This window comes from Nansenia antarctica (genome assembly GCF_963989245.1).
Source record: "Nansenia antarctica genome assembly, chromosome: 8".
Classification (NCBI taxonomy): Eukaryota; Metazoa; Chordata; class Actinopteri; order Argentiniformes; family Microstomatidae; genus Nansenia; species Nansenia antarctica.
In genome coordinates this window covers 49,692,943-49,707,942 of record NC_137678.1, presented here as the reverse complement: position 1 = coordinate 49,707,942, position 15,000 = coordinate 49,692,943, and the positions used below count along the sequence as shown (strand labels likewise).

Genomic DNA, 15,000 nt, shown 5'->3' with positions numbered 1-15,000 from the left:
ACTGAGGAGCAGTGCCCAGCGCTGCATGCGGCTTGCTGCCAGGGTCGGTATCCCTGCATACGGACCCAAGATGGATGTCAAAGGACGATGGTCGGTCAGCAGGGTGAACCTCCTTCCGAACAGGTAAGTGTGGAACTTTTTGATTCCAAAGATAATGCTTAATGCTTCTTTCTCTATCTGTGGATAGTTCCTTTCTGCTGTGCTCAGCGTACATGACGCAAACGCGATGGGTTTGTCTTCTCCAGTCGGTGTGATATGGGACACCACGGCGCCCACTCCATATGGCGACGCGTCACATGCGAGTTGGAGAGGCAAGGACGGGTCGAAGTGTGTTAACACCCTCTTGTCGGTCAATGCTGCTTTGGCTATGTTAAACGCTGCGTCACATTCTTTTGACCATGACCATGTTTTGCCCTCCCTCAGTAGTTCGTGCAACGGCTTTAGCCGCCTAGCCAGCTGTGGAATAAACTTGCCATAATAGTTTAGAAGCCCAAGGAAAGATCTCAACTGGCTCACATTCTCGGGAGCAGGAGCCTCTGAAATGGCGGTCACTTTAGAGGGCGCTGTGTGGAGCTCGTCTGCATCGATGACATGGCCCAGGTATTCCACTGCTGCCTTGAAGAAGTCGCATTTTTCCTGGCGAACACGTAAGCCATATTCTTCAAGTCTTCCCAGAGTTTTATCCAGGTTCAGCAGATGTTCTTCATCATCCTTTCCAGTCACCAAGATATCATCCAGATAGCATTGCACACCAGAGAGACCACTCAGAACCTGATCCATGGCCCTCTGGAACACTGCCGGGGCGGAGGTGATGCCAAACGGCAGATGGTGATATCTATAGAGACCCTTGTGGGTGGTGATGGTGAGGAGCTCCTGTGACTCTTTTTCAACATGCATCTGTAGGTAGGCCTGGTTCAGATCGATTTTACTGAATTTCTTACCACCAGCCAACCCAGCAAACAGGTCCTCAATCACTGGAAGAGGGTATTGTTCAACAGTCAGCACCGGGGTTAACAGTTACCTTGAAGTCACCACACAGGCGAACTGATCCATCTCTCTTGATTACCGGGACCACGGGGGTGGCCTAGTCGCTGTATGGTACTGGCTAAATGACCCCAATCTTCACCAGCCTCTGTATATCAGCGTCGACCTTTGGCCTGAGTGCATAGGGAACAGTCCTGGCTTTCATAAAGCGTGGTTTGGAATCAGGTTTGACCTGCAGCTTGACTGTGATGCCTTTCATGCTCCCCAGCTCGTCTTTAAACACAGCTGCATGTCGCTTTAACACTGCTGATAGGCCGGTGGTATCTTCTGATACTGCATTCACCTTTCTCCAGTTCAGACGCATCACCTCCAGCCATGGTCTGCCCATCAGTGCTGGATAGTCCCCTCTGACCACATAGATCGGAAGCCTGACTTTTTGTCCATTTAATTCAACTAGGACCTCAGCCCTCCCAACCATGGAGACGGTTTCACCTGTGTATGTTTTTAGAATGAGCTTTGCCTGAGTCAATGGCATATGGTTCAGTTTTTTTCTTGAACAGTGTCTCTGACATTAGTGATACAGCAGCTCCAGTATCGATTTCCATCGTAATGGGATGTCCTTCCAATAACGGGGTGACACTTTAGGCTGCCGAGCCTCCTTTTACAGTTAACACCTTTATTGGTAACTCCTCTTCTGAGTCTGTTCCACTGCTGCTTGTCTGTCGCTGCTTAACACTGTGCAGTTTCTTCTTTGACCGCCAGTGGTCTGTGTTTGCCTTGTCTGACTTTTTCCTATCTTTAATTAATTTAATTAATTTTGCCATTTAGCAGACGCTTTTATCCAAAGCGACTTACAATTATGAATTACAGGGACATTCCCCCTGGAGTAACTGAGGGCTAAGTGCCTTGCCCAAGGGCACACTAGTAGTGGTGTGGCTTCAGGCGGGATTTGAACTCACAACCTTCCGATCCCAAGTCCAACTCACTATCCACTAGACCACCACTACCCTCTTTAAAGGTGACCTTTGTTGACTTCTCTCTCTTAGCTCTACAAACCCGCTCAATGTGTCCCCTCTTGTCACAGTGACGGCATAGGAGCTCCCTCGCCCAGCATTCTGATGACAGGTGATCACGTTTCCCACAACGATAACATTCCAGGGTACCCCCTCTCTGTCTATCATGTGTGGCTGCTACACCATGCACTCTTGAGGCAGCCCCTAGCTGCAGTGCTTCCCTGGCAGCTAGCTCCATTGATATTGCAATATCCACAGCTGTCTTAAATGTGAGGTGCTCCTCTGTGAGCAGGCGCTTCTGTATTGCCTCACTCCTTAATCCACACACAAGTCTGTCACACAGAGTGTCACACAGTGATGTGCCAAACTGACAGTGTTCAGTCAATTTCCTCAGTACTGCTACATATTGAGTAATGGATTCACCTTCCTCTTGATTCCTCTTGTGGAACCTGAACCGCTCTGCAATCACCAAAGGCTTTGGGCAAAAATGTCCATTTAACGTTGTCACAATGTCCTTGTAAGAATAGGCACCTGGCTTATTTGGTTGGAGTAAGTCCCTTAGCAAGCCAAACGTTTTAGCTCCTATTATACTAAGGAAGGTTGCCACCACCTTGTTATCTTTAATGTCATTAGCAATAACAAAAAACTCAAACCGTTCAGTGTAAGCATTCCAAGTCTCTAAAGTGTCATCAAACTGTCCAAATGCTCCCGTCATCGGCATTTTCCCACTTTAAGCAAGTCCGTTTCACTTACTTCTTTACTCTCCTCCAATATGCGCAGTGTGTGAGTTTCTCTTTTTCCGAACTTCACAGCACGCACACCGCCCTGATCATGACTCCCGCCGGTGATAATTTGTAATCCAGGGGGAAACGAAACCGCCGCACAAGTTCGTCAATCCTCGTCGCCAATTGTTTTGTTATGTATATAGCCAATAACATCTAGAATTCACAATAAAGAATGGAGGCAGAGGCGGCGAAACACTTTGATATATCTCCGTAGCTTTACTGACCAAACCGCAGGTATACAGGCATAGTATCACTTCCGCATTCCTGCCCGGGCAACACTAGTTACCTATACGCTTTTCATCACTCCAACTACGGTGGTTCACATAGCTCAAAAATCACACTTCAATACAATTATGCTTAAATCAAATCTCATTATGAACAGTCACTCATTTAGGAACTTTTAAAAACACACACACACACACACAGACACACACACACAGACACACAGAAAACATAGCATGTTCCTTGGTTACAATAATACAAACAAATAACTTGGACTGTCACAACCTACACATGTGTATGTAATGGGGGCAACATACCATATTAAGTTCCTTCTCACTCTCTATGCCACTGGTTGTGTGTGTGTGTGTGTGTGTGTGTGTGTGTGTGTGTGTGTGTGTGTGTGTGTGTGTGTGTGTGTGTGTGTGCGCGCATGTGCTATTGGACTGTCATATCCTACACATGTGTATGTAATGGGGGCAACATACCATTCCATGTTCCTTCTTGCTCTCTATGCCACTGGATGATGTGAGAGGGTTTGAGGAGTCCCTCGCTCTCTTTAGGTATTCAGGGAGATATCCCGATGCCTGGCCACTCTGTACAAAGAGATTCTGAATTGTTATTGATTCTCAGCACACAGCATTGTGGGTCTCTATAACAACAAAATGCATGACAAGTCTGTGACAGTATTCAAGGGAAAAGTGTGGAATAACTGATCTAAACCAGTTTACAGCTAAACTCTCATTCACCTCCCAATGCAATAGCTGCCACAAACCACAAGATGGCTTGAGCTCATCTGTATCATGCTGCTGGTTGTACTGTAGCACCCATTCACCTTTTAGTTGTTACATTTACATGTTTTACATTTTGTTGTTAAAGTGTGTTTACTGTCCTCTTGTATATGTGGCCTGTTTTTATTATTATACTGAAATCAAATCTCATTATGAACAGTCACTCATTTGGGAACTTTAAAACACACACACACAGAAAACATAGCATGTTCCTTGGTTACGTTCAAGGAATAATACCATTGTAACAACACAACACATTCTCACCTTGAGTGGTCTGTGAACGTTTTTCTTTATTCCTTTTCTGATTTCTGATTAGTGTTTCCAGGTCATATGGACTACCAGCCTGTTGTACACATTCCTCCTCACTCTCTATGCCTGTGTGTGTGTGTGTGTGTGTGTGTGTGTGTGTGTGTGTGTGTGTGTGTGTGTGTGTGTGTGTGTTGGGGGGGGGGGATGTGTGTGCGTGTGCTATTGGACTGTCATATCCTACACATGTGTATGTAATTGAGACAACATACCATTTCAAGTTCCTTCTTTCTCTCTAGGCCACTGGATGATGTGAGAGGGTTTGAGGAGTCCCTTGCTCTCTGTTTAGGTTGAAATCCCGACGCATGGCCACTCTGTACAAAGAGATTCTGAATTGTTATTGATTCTCAGCACACAGCATTGTGGGTCTCTATAACAACAAAATGCATGAAGTCAAAATCATATTATGATACACACCCAATATACAGTATAAGGCTGCGTTCGTAAATTCGCTTTGGAAATCTGATCAGCACTCATGGAATGCCTCTTGTCCAGTCAAATGACTTGGTCCCTTTATGACGTCGAACCCAGTGTGCGCTCCGTCGCTCTCTCGAGCGAATCTACGAACGCAGCCAGTTTTATTTGTAAATAGCCTGAGGTGCAAATGATCAACGAAATAATCATTACTGTGTGTCTGTCAAAACAATATCTGAGAATAACTCTATAAGCCATATTTTATCTTTAAAGGACATTTGAAGAATCGTTTCATGTTAGGCTATGTTTGGTTTTGTCTTATAACAACTTTTTGGACACGCGCGTATATGTACACCTATGTGTCGTGCCCCACTTCACCCCATAATCATTACGTCGGTCTGAACAAATTTTATATCAACTCTGTGTACCTTCTTATGTCGTGCATGCCATTTGTCTAGTCAAGTCTGTTGTGAATATGTACAATATCAATTTATTCCTCTTAGTCACGCAAAAATATATGGCAATAACTCTGATTTTGAATGTGGTTATATTATCATGGTATGATAATGGTAATAGCATGTATGCAGGAATTTCATTTACAGTTTTTGATGAGGATGACCACACAGCAGTACTGCTGAAACTCAGCTTTAAGCTTCGACATTTAACTGGAATTCAATAACGCTATCAGGATTTGCTATGGGAAAAAAATGGAAAAAAATGATTAAAAACAGTATTGACTGGAGGGCTAGATTTTCCATCATGTGAAGAGAGGGAACATCAGTTTTCCCCCCTGGATTGCGGATAGTTTGTTCAATAATTTGCTTAATCAGCAAAAAAAAAATATATATAAATAAATAAATACAGTTTAAGAGGACATTATTATGCTTGATAATTCAGTTGTACTCCTTGGTCGGTTGTGAGAATGTCATGGTAACCAGAATGGAATGCTATATCAGCAATAAAGGACCATCTTGTATGTTCTGCTTAAGAATAAATAAAACTTGTTCACAGACCAAAATTGTTTTTTTTTTCCTCCCCCAGTTCTGTTGATGATATGGGATTTACAGTTTTGAAAGAGATCAGGGTGATTTGACTTAAAGGGGGGGATTCACAGATTTTTCACCTCATATGTATCATCTCCACAACTATAGCAGTTTTCACGTGAAGACTGTGATTTATACGTTCTATGTTTATTTCATATGGAACCTTAATGGTGATCTTTTTTGACTACAAAATGACATTGCACTTCAAGAACACTTGGGTAGCTGGCACATTCAAGTCCATCGTTTACGGTTCAACTGAAAAAAGCAACAACCAGAACAAAACTCTGACAGTTCAAACCTTATTAGGGGTAATCATTAATAAATAACACCCCTAAATATATTATCTCTACCTACACCTCTGAACATAGCTTCTACCTCCAAATGACATTGCATACAAACGGTGTGAGCTGACTACAAACCTTTATGAACCTCACACAAATGACTTACGTTAAGTGGTTGCAAAATGCTGAAATATGCAGTGTGTATTGTCCTAAATGGTGCGTTTGTAAATACGCTCTGGAAATTTGCTCTGAGTGCTCTGGTTTCAACTGAAATCATTTATTTACCGAACGGTGTGCTCCGGCGCTCTCAGAGCGTATTTACGAACACACCCACAGTCAGGAAGACATCACAGGTGGTGGTGGTGCAGCATTTTACAGAATGGGTGTACACCATTTAAGTTCTACAACCACAAAACATCATCTCCAGTAAAAACAAATAAATATATTCTTTATGGTGGATTAGTCTCACAATGACCAACTGTCATAACTGATCTGTCATCTAACCAGTATCTGTAGAAAAACTGTGAAAGAAAACATTCACAATAGTAGATAAGTACATGCCTCAGGTGAGACAGCATTCACCAGAGTCCCCCCCCCCCCCCCCGCCTCTTCAAATATAACCATTGCTCTGTTCCAATACTTCTGAAATACATCCTTCCTTCCATCCTCCAACACTTGAAGAAATCACTGATCTATATAATTGGATGAAAAACAGAGTTTTTATAGATCCTGTCAAGTCAGATGAGTTTGTTTGTCAAACAAATTAGTCTGTGAGAGATATTTACTCCAAGTAAAAGAGAAAGGTAGGTAGGAAGGAAGGAAGGATGCACTTTAAAATGTATTTGACCAGGGCCCATCTCTGTAGAGTTGGGGTTGAAACAGGGGTTTATTGTGGGAGTTTGGTTGGATGTGGAGGGGCAGGGCAGGGCGGGGCGGGGTGGGGCGGGCAACTCCGGCAGGGGAGGCTACACGTTTGACCGACACTTGGGGAAGATGGGCCCACCTTCAAGCCTTCTCTTTCTTACTGTGGTAAGGACGTGAGAGACAGAGACAGAGAGAGGGAGAGAGAAAGATAGGGAGGGAGGGAGGCAGAGTAAGCACACAGAAATTAGAGGAGCAATGAAAACATTTCAATATATTTGTCTTAGACATCTTAGTGTCTTGTCTTAACCATTTTGTAGAACCAACAAGTAAGCAGAAGTGCTTGAAGAGAAACATATAGTCGAGCAAAGCAGTTGTGTCCTGTACCGTTTGCCTGATAGAGTTTTGAAGAAAATAGCCAGTCAAAGTCACCTTCAAACCTTCTCCCATGTCACTGAAATTGTAAAAGCCAGAAGCAAGCCCCTGACAATGAAGGCCTACTTAAGATCTTAAGAGCTACTAAAGAAGGTCACTGCTGGAGAGAGAGAGGAAGGAGGGGGGGTGGAGAAAAGGAGAGGAAGACGCAGGTAGTAATGGGTAGGCAAGAGACTGCTGAAGCAAGAGACTGCTGTAGAGGAAAGACTATTCATAAAATGGCTGTCTTTACTTGGACTTGCTCTTGAACTTTTTACCAAACGCCCTCTCCAACTCTGGCACGGACAGAGTGAGGGTAAAGGAACCATCTGAGTCAGATCGAACAATCCGAGCTGTAACAAAACAGTGGTATACAGATAAATGCATGCCCACCCATGTACACACACACACACACACACACACACGCGCAAGCATGTACACACGATGACCGACATTAAATACAACTGTATACAATGAGTGTGCTTTTCACATTCTAAAAGAAACACTAATCATAATAATTTACAAGAGCAGCTCATGCATATCTTCTCAAGAAGAGTCGTAAAATCATACAGACACACAGTGTAATAATAGTATTGATGTATGGAGCAACATTGGTACAAGAACACAGGCATGTCCTGTGATGCTCCTTTTATAAACAGCTTTAAATTAGTCACTGGTAGTGCCTCAGCTCAGCTGTTCCGGATCACAGGAACACCAGTTCAGCTTTGATGATGTCATCTTCCAGAGAGACGAGATCGAAACAGCCAGGAACTTATGTTCCCTGGAATTGGCTCTGCCCCCTTGCCTTATTGAGTTACAGTAAAATTATGATGCTCTGATGGTGCACTAAGTTAGATTACAATCGACTCAAACAGACAGAGAGGCTCAGTTCCATGAGTGCAATGCTTTTTTCATTTCTTGGAAAGTTTATATTTAAAAACAAAATCTATAATATAATATTCAAAGGTCTGAGGTGTGAGTGAGTGAGGGTTTTTGAGGATCGTACAAATGTGAGAATGGAAAAGGATGGATGGAGGAAAAGGATGTCATAAAATTGTGAGATGTCTACTAAGAAAGACAGAGTGAGTGATTGTGGGACTTGTGTGAAAAGATAAGCATCTTTGGGTCTTAGAAAAGCTCAATATGAATTCAGTGTATTATTATTATTATTAGTATTATTATTAGTATTATTATTATTATTATTATTATTATTACTATTATTATTAGGATGGTTGCATTAGTGAATGAGTGGTACTGTAGCATGACTGGAACAAAGATCTCACCCAGGTCATTGTTGTTCATCATGGCGTTGGAGCCCCACAGGCGCGGGCCCTGCTGGGTGAAGTGGTAGCCAAACTTGAGCAACGACCTGTTCTTCTCCAACATACTGGCAATCTCCATCTCCACCTTGTTCCCCAAGGGCTGGCTCTGTTTGGAGACGGGGGGGAACGACGAATCACACACGTTACGATGCAGCATAATGACGACGTATGAAGATTCTCAGGAACATCTGACTTGGATAGTCCCCTAGAGATAGTTAGTTAAACAATCTATCAGCTATCAAGACAAACTATTCAGGTAGATATATTTGGATAGTGCCCTAGAGATAGTTGGTAGATTGTTTAACTAACTATGAAGACAAACTGTTCCTCTAATTCATTTAACCCTTACCCTAAACCTGAAGCACCCTTTGAAAACACGATCGAGCTAAATCTAACTACCCAAATACCTGAACTCTCTGAACAAAGTGGGGCCAAATATGTATGACACATAAACAAATATGAAGCATGGAGTAGTGATATTCATCCTACTATGTTAGGACATATTTCACTTGTTAGATGTACAGTAAGGCCTAATGACCATATTAAGTCTCTAATATAACATTTAGCTTCTTTTATTTTTAATACAATAATCTATCCTTCTGAAAATAACTCCACACTAGTGCAAACGCTTTTCAAACTTGTTGAAAGTACCGTAATCCGTCCAGAGAGAGATATTTATTATCACCATCACATACTGTAAACTGAATATTTCTCTATAAGCTGTGTCTGCTAGCCAGTATAGGGCATCTGATAAGGTGGCAGACACATTCATAGATTGAGTGATAATAAATACATAAATAAAAAGAGACAGACAGACAGACAGACAGATTGTCTTTCAAGGCTTCTGCTTAGGCACTCTAAAGTTCCCGACAGGCAGACAGACAGACAGACAGACAGACCAACTAGTCCCTACCTGGTTGTCGATCTTGAGTTCTTGCAGAGTTGTGTTGGACTGCAGGGCCCCTATCAGAGATAGGATGCCTGTCCCTGTGATGAAGTTAGACTCCACGTTCAGACTCTTCAGAGTGGTGTTGACCTTCAGCATATCAGCCAGGGCCTACCACAAACAGACCCACGGGGGACACTGAATGAAAATATACCGGACACATTATTGCCACGGCAAACAATGGTTTCCAGGAATTTGCTTTGGTGTCAGGTATGTTAAAAAAATATGCGCCACCGAAAAGCTAGCAATTCGATGCCGCGGGTGGTGGTGGTGTTTGGACTTCTGTAAAGTCTCCAATGAAATATATGAATCACCAGCCGTGTACAGTTAAGTCATTCACAAAGGCTATGGGGTCATTACTCCTGGTTCCTACAATACTCAGACGCTCTACGGCTGTGTTCTCTTTCAAGACGTCTGCGTAGGCCTTCAGGACAGGCACTGGAATATTCTAGAAAACAAAAGTGACAAGAAAATACTTTTGTCAAAGAAAAGACGTCGTTCGTAGAGAACTATTATTGGCACTGCTGTTTTCAGCTGTAAGGCCTCCATCAGGGTGGAGCAGGGCTGTGCCTGCTATACAGACCTACACGTCTAACATTGGGTAGTTAAACGGGTGATGGACCGATCTCGCCTTGGAATTTCCATTACACTGATGGCATTGACCCCGACCCCTGGCTTATCAACCATATCCTGTTGATAGTATTACTGTACTGTGTTATATCATAAATCATGCATATGTACATCAATGGTCAGAATTACCCTGATGTTATTGAGGTTGACCTCCAGAAGGTCAGGGTCGTTCCTCTTCATCCTCTGCAGCGTTTCCTCAACATCAGTAGCGTTGGGCTGTTCGTCAGGGACGGGCTTATACTGGGCGCACTGGATAACACCTGCAACGGGCATGGCATACTATGAGTGAAAATCACACTCTTGTTTGGTTCATATATACTAAATCTATTCATTCTATACTATGTAGAAAACTCATTAGAAAAATCTATCAAAAACGTCATTTCATTTTCAAAGGGATGGCTCATTGTTTTTTCAATTCTTTGCAAGTGCTGTAGAACAATCCAGACTGTTTTTGAGTGCATGTACGTGTGCTATTTTTGAATCTCAGCATGTAGTCAACAGCCACGCTCGCCTTAGATCTAACTGAATCACTTTTATGGGGCAAGTAAGCTGCCTTCTCTAAAAAGCAAAACATCTCCTTTAAGAAACTCCATAACAACATAGAGACAGCATGTCAAGTAAAGGTAACAGAATAACAAATAGTTCAGATCAAAGACTGAGATTAAATATGAATTTGCAAGAATTATTAGGCGATAACCAAACTTGAGAACAGTTCTCAATTGGAGCTATTTGTTCTGAAGCATGCATTACAGCTTTGGCCCATTTAACTCTATGTTCAACTAACACCATTTGTCTTGCCACTTGCAAGTTTACAATAAAGGTTTACTGTAAGTATAACATAGGATAAACAGACGAATCACATTAGGGCAGTTCCCAGGAGCTATCCCACTTACTGTTTAAACCTTGTTTGTTGACAATGTTGCTGCTGGCCAGGGCTTCGTAGTACTGCTGGTTACTCATCAGAGTGTGCATGCCCAAAATGGCTGGTGGTGAAGGAGAGGAGATGGAGTGATAGGAAGAAAGGAGAGAAAAAATAAAGTATGAGAGAGCGAGATAGTGGGGGGAGGGGAGAGAGAGAGGGGGAGAGAGAGAGAGAGTGGGTCAAATGACGTGACCAGAGGGGAATAGATCCAAGGGAAGGTAGTGGGTGGATGCCAACCCTTCCTTCAGTTGGGATTATGTTTACTTGACCGAGTCACCAGAGCAGAGACACAGTAAGTGGGCCTTCAGAGCAGGTTCAAACTCAAAAACATCCCACGCAAAAAAAACATCAGCCCAGACATCCAGTACATTTCACACAAAGCAATTCACATCACGACACACACCAAAAACAACCGTCGCAATGCAGATCACGACGAAGGGCATTGTTCAAGTAGCAATTGTCATTGTTACAAATGTCACTCGATACAGACATTGTTTCCCAGAGCGTGTACGCCCTATGAAGACGGTATAAAGAGTCTAGAGGACAGGCTCATTGTGATGCATGGAATGGAATCAGTGTTTAATACCATCGGTCATTCCATTCCATGCCTTACAATGAAACGGTCCTCCGATTGCTACCTCCACCAGCCTTTCTCCTGCTGGAGAAATACCTTGACTGTGTGTATAGACTATGCATATTTCTGGGGTTGTTTTATCTTCCGCGCACTCGTCCAGCCAGTGGGTTCAGATGTATTTGGTACAGCACCAGCTCTGAGGCAAGCACAAACGAACAGAGTCAAAACAGGGAGCCAAGAAGAAAGCAGAAAAACAGCAGAAAGAAAGCACTTCCCAAAAAAAACAGCCAGCACATCTTTTCATCTGTCAAGGTGACAGAGTGTATGAGAACAGGTTGTTTTTACAGACACAAACAACAGAGAACAGGCTGTCCATTTTTAGTAGTCCATGGAGCCAGTGACTCATCTGGCGCTATTATTAATTGCAAACCAATGAAGTATCTGAGAGGGCTGAATCACTCCAAGCAAGCAAACTGCCAGGCACCATTTACTGTGACTCAGGAGTGGGCAAACTAAACTAAACACGACGATTTACATTTTAACCATTTAGCAGACGCTTTTATCCAAAGTGACTTACAATTAGAGATTACAGGGGCAGTCTCCCTGGAGTAACTTAGGGTTAAGTGCCTTACTCAAGAATGGTACACCAAAGATGGCGGCCGGCTCACTCGCCATGGAATGTTGATTTTATTCTGTTTTTCTATGGGGTCAGCGTGGGAGGTGCAAGCTTACCTGCCCAACCCGCATCAAACTCACATCAAATCACTTTATTTGGACAGTCCCCCGCAGATAGTTTACTCTGGGCCGGTTTCACAGACAAGGCTTAAGCCTAATCCTGGACTAAATCACACTTGCAATGGAAAATCTCCATTGAAGATGCTTTATAGTCTAGGATTAGGCCTAAGCCTTGTCTGTGAAACCAGCCCTAGATGTTGTAACTTAACTATCAACAAACTCTTCAACTGTCCGCTAAACATGACCCTAACGCTTACACTAACCTAAGTTCTAACCCTAACCCTGACCCTGACCTTTAAACTGAACCCGCAACCTAACCCTAACCTTAGTAAATTGTTGCATAGCAACAGACTTGCAGTTCATTATCTAGAAGATGCAGATGAACTAGAGGGCAGTATCCAAATAAAATGGCGACAGACAACAACATGAAGAAAATGCTATGGCAGGATATGCATGGGCAGGCATCCAGATACCCCGTCTATTGTCCTAGAGAGCGCAACCGTCATGTCCAGCAGGAGGAGACACTAATGGAGGGTATGATGAAGACAAGGAGAGGGTGAAGATGGAGGAAGAGGATGTCAGGATGAGGGACACAGGGAGAGGAGGGGTGGAACGCTAGAGGAGACAGCAGAGTGAAATGAGAGCAGAGGATTACTGATGGAGAGACTGTGGTGGTGGTTTTTTTAGGATGAATATAGCATTTCTTCATGCAAAGAGGAAATGGTAGATGCTAAGTGGGATCCTTAGGTCAATCCTCACCTTTACCCTAACCCATAACCCTGACCTAACCAGTTTAAAATCTCCACTTCAATGGAGTGAGGTCAGAGTCAGGCCGTCCCAAGTATCCCACTTAGCATTAACCGTGAGGAAATGGTGACAGGAAGTAGGACAGAAATCGACACAAAGCCACTGTAGGTCTTGTTACCAAAAAGGTTATGCGGTCATTAAGGATCCTCATTGTCTACAGAGAAGATTAATTGACACAGAACATTGTGTTTAGATTAAATAACAGATTAGACACTGGTAGAACTCAAATGTGCATACCATACAGTGAAAGTCCAATCACACGTTACATTATATGTACGGTATTCACCAACATTATGTCTACTTCCTTAGCTCAATGCAGAGAAATGTATACAAAACAGTATGTTCAATTCACAATACAAATTCAATGTCTTTCACAAATGTACAGAATGTAGGAGTGTCTGTAAATGATTGTGTGTGTGTGTGTGTGTGTGTGTGTGTGTGTGTGTGTGTGTGTGTGTCAGTGTTCCTGCGTGAGAGAGAATGAGAGAGGAGAAAGTTGAGGGAGGGAGGGAGGGAGGGAGAGAAAAAATAAGTACATATTGTACTCAGTGTACTGTATGGGTGTGTCTTTCTCCTATCTTTCTCCCTACCTGCGATGTCACAGAGTTCAGCATCACTAGCATTGGCCAGGGCTTCCTCCAGCTCCGGCTCCAGAGTCACGTTCTCCATGATGGGGTCTACCACCTTCTTAGGCACGAAGGCCTTCCCTGGAAGAATGAAGAATGTTTTTATTTGCCATACAATCCATTGTTGGAATTTGGTCTTTTTTGCTCTAGGCACACAGTCAGCCATAGTCGGCACCCCTGGAGCAATTAGGGGTTAAGTGCCTTGCTCAAGGGCACATAGAGCTCCCTCCTGGGGGCGGGGAACGAACCAGCGACCTTCTGATCGCTAGTCGGGCCTCTCTAGCCTCTAGGCCGAAACCGGCCCATGGTGTTCTAGTCACTACTTCTTTCCCATTTGGTTTTCAACAACTGACCATGGAAACGACGTAGTTAATACACATTGCGTCATGCAATCCTGACTCACGGGGGCTCTAAAAATCTGTTCTCACAGGACCGAGGGGGGCTACTGTTACTCCCAGCAATCCCTGGCATCTGGCCCCCCTGCATCATGCTCTACACCGGCTAACGACTCAGGATTAGCGGCTATGAATGGACACTTGGAGGGGGACATCTGTGTGTGTGCGTGTGTGTGCACGTGTGTGTATGTATGTTTGTGTGAGTGTATGTGTGTGTGTGTGTGTTGGCGTATGTGTGTGTGTGTGTGTGTGTGTATGTGTGTGTGTGGGCGTATGTGTGTGTGTGTGTGTGTGTGTGTGAGTGTGAGTGTGTGTGTGTGGGCGTGTGTGTGTGTGTGTGTGTGTGTGTGTGTGTGTGTGTGTGAGTGTGTGTGTGAGTGTGAGTGTGAGTGTGTGTGTGTGGGCGTATGTGTGTGTGTGTGTAAACCTACAATGCGGTGTCAGAGGTCTGGTCCTGGATCAGAAACTGTGAGCTCTCTGGGTGTGACAGCAGCTGAAGCCATGGAGACAGTTGGTCATTCCGTGTTCAGGTCAGCTCACCTGACCCAGCCTCTGGCAGCCTGGTTGTCCCTGCGCCAGCCAGCTCAGTGGCGGCTGTCAGACCAGAGCGACTGGTGCTCTATCCTCAATCCTCTACCCTTTCCTCAAAATGTCCGTATTTAACCACAAACCTAGATTTTTCCACATAATTTAGCAGCTTCCACTTCCACAATTTCCAATAAGTGGATGTGGTCACATTTTGGGCCAGACATATTGGACCACATCCACTTCCATTATATTCTAAACATTTAAATTGCTAATCTAGGTCAAATAAATAGGAACACGTCTTAAAAAGTGTCACAGTGTATCGCCTGGAGTGAAGGTACGGTATGAAACGCTCCCTTCAAAAGGAACGGTCTGTTGAGGGGAGAAACTCCCACCTAGCCTTATGC

At 43.7% G+C, this 15,000-nt stretch overlaps 1 protein-coding gene across 1 annotated transcript in view; it reads right to left on the bottom strand.

Annotated features, from left to right (window-relative positions):
• Positions 1-7,360: 7,360 nt before the first annotated feature.
• LOC308163503 (tropomodulin-1-like) overlaps positions 7,361-15,000 on the bottom strand; it is a gene marked incomplete at both ends in the record, with an annotated part of 9,059 nt that continues 1,419 nt past the window's right edge. The window contains 7 exons of the mRNA XM_080537681.1: positions 7,361-7,464; positions 8,395-8,539; positions 9,347-9,490; positions 9,720-9,827; positions 10,139-10,269; positions 10,903-10,992; positions 13,638-13,754. Coding sequence (XP_080393807.1) covers positions 7,361-7,464; positions 8,395-8,539; positions 9,347-9,490; positions 9,720-9,827; positions 10,139-10,269; positions 10,903-10,992; positions 13,638-13,754 — 839 coding nt within the window. The remainder of the gene's footprint in view (positions 7,465-8,394; positions 8,540-9,346; positions 9,491-9,719; positions 9,828-10,138; positions 10,270-10,902; positions 10,993-13,637; positions 13,755-15,000) is intronic.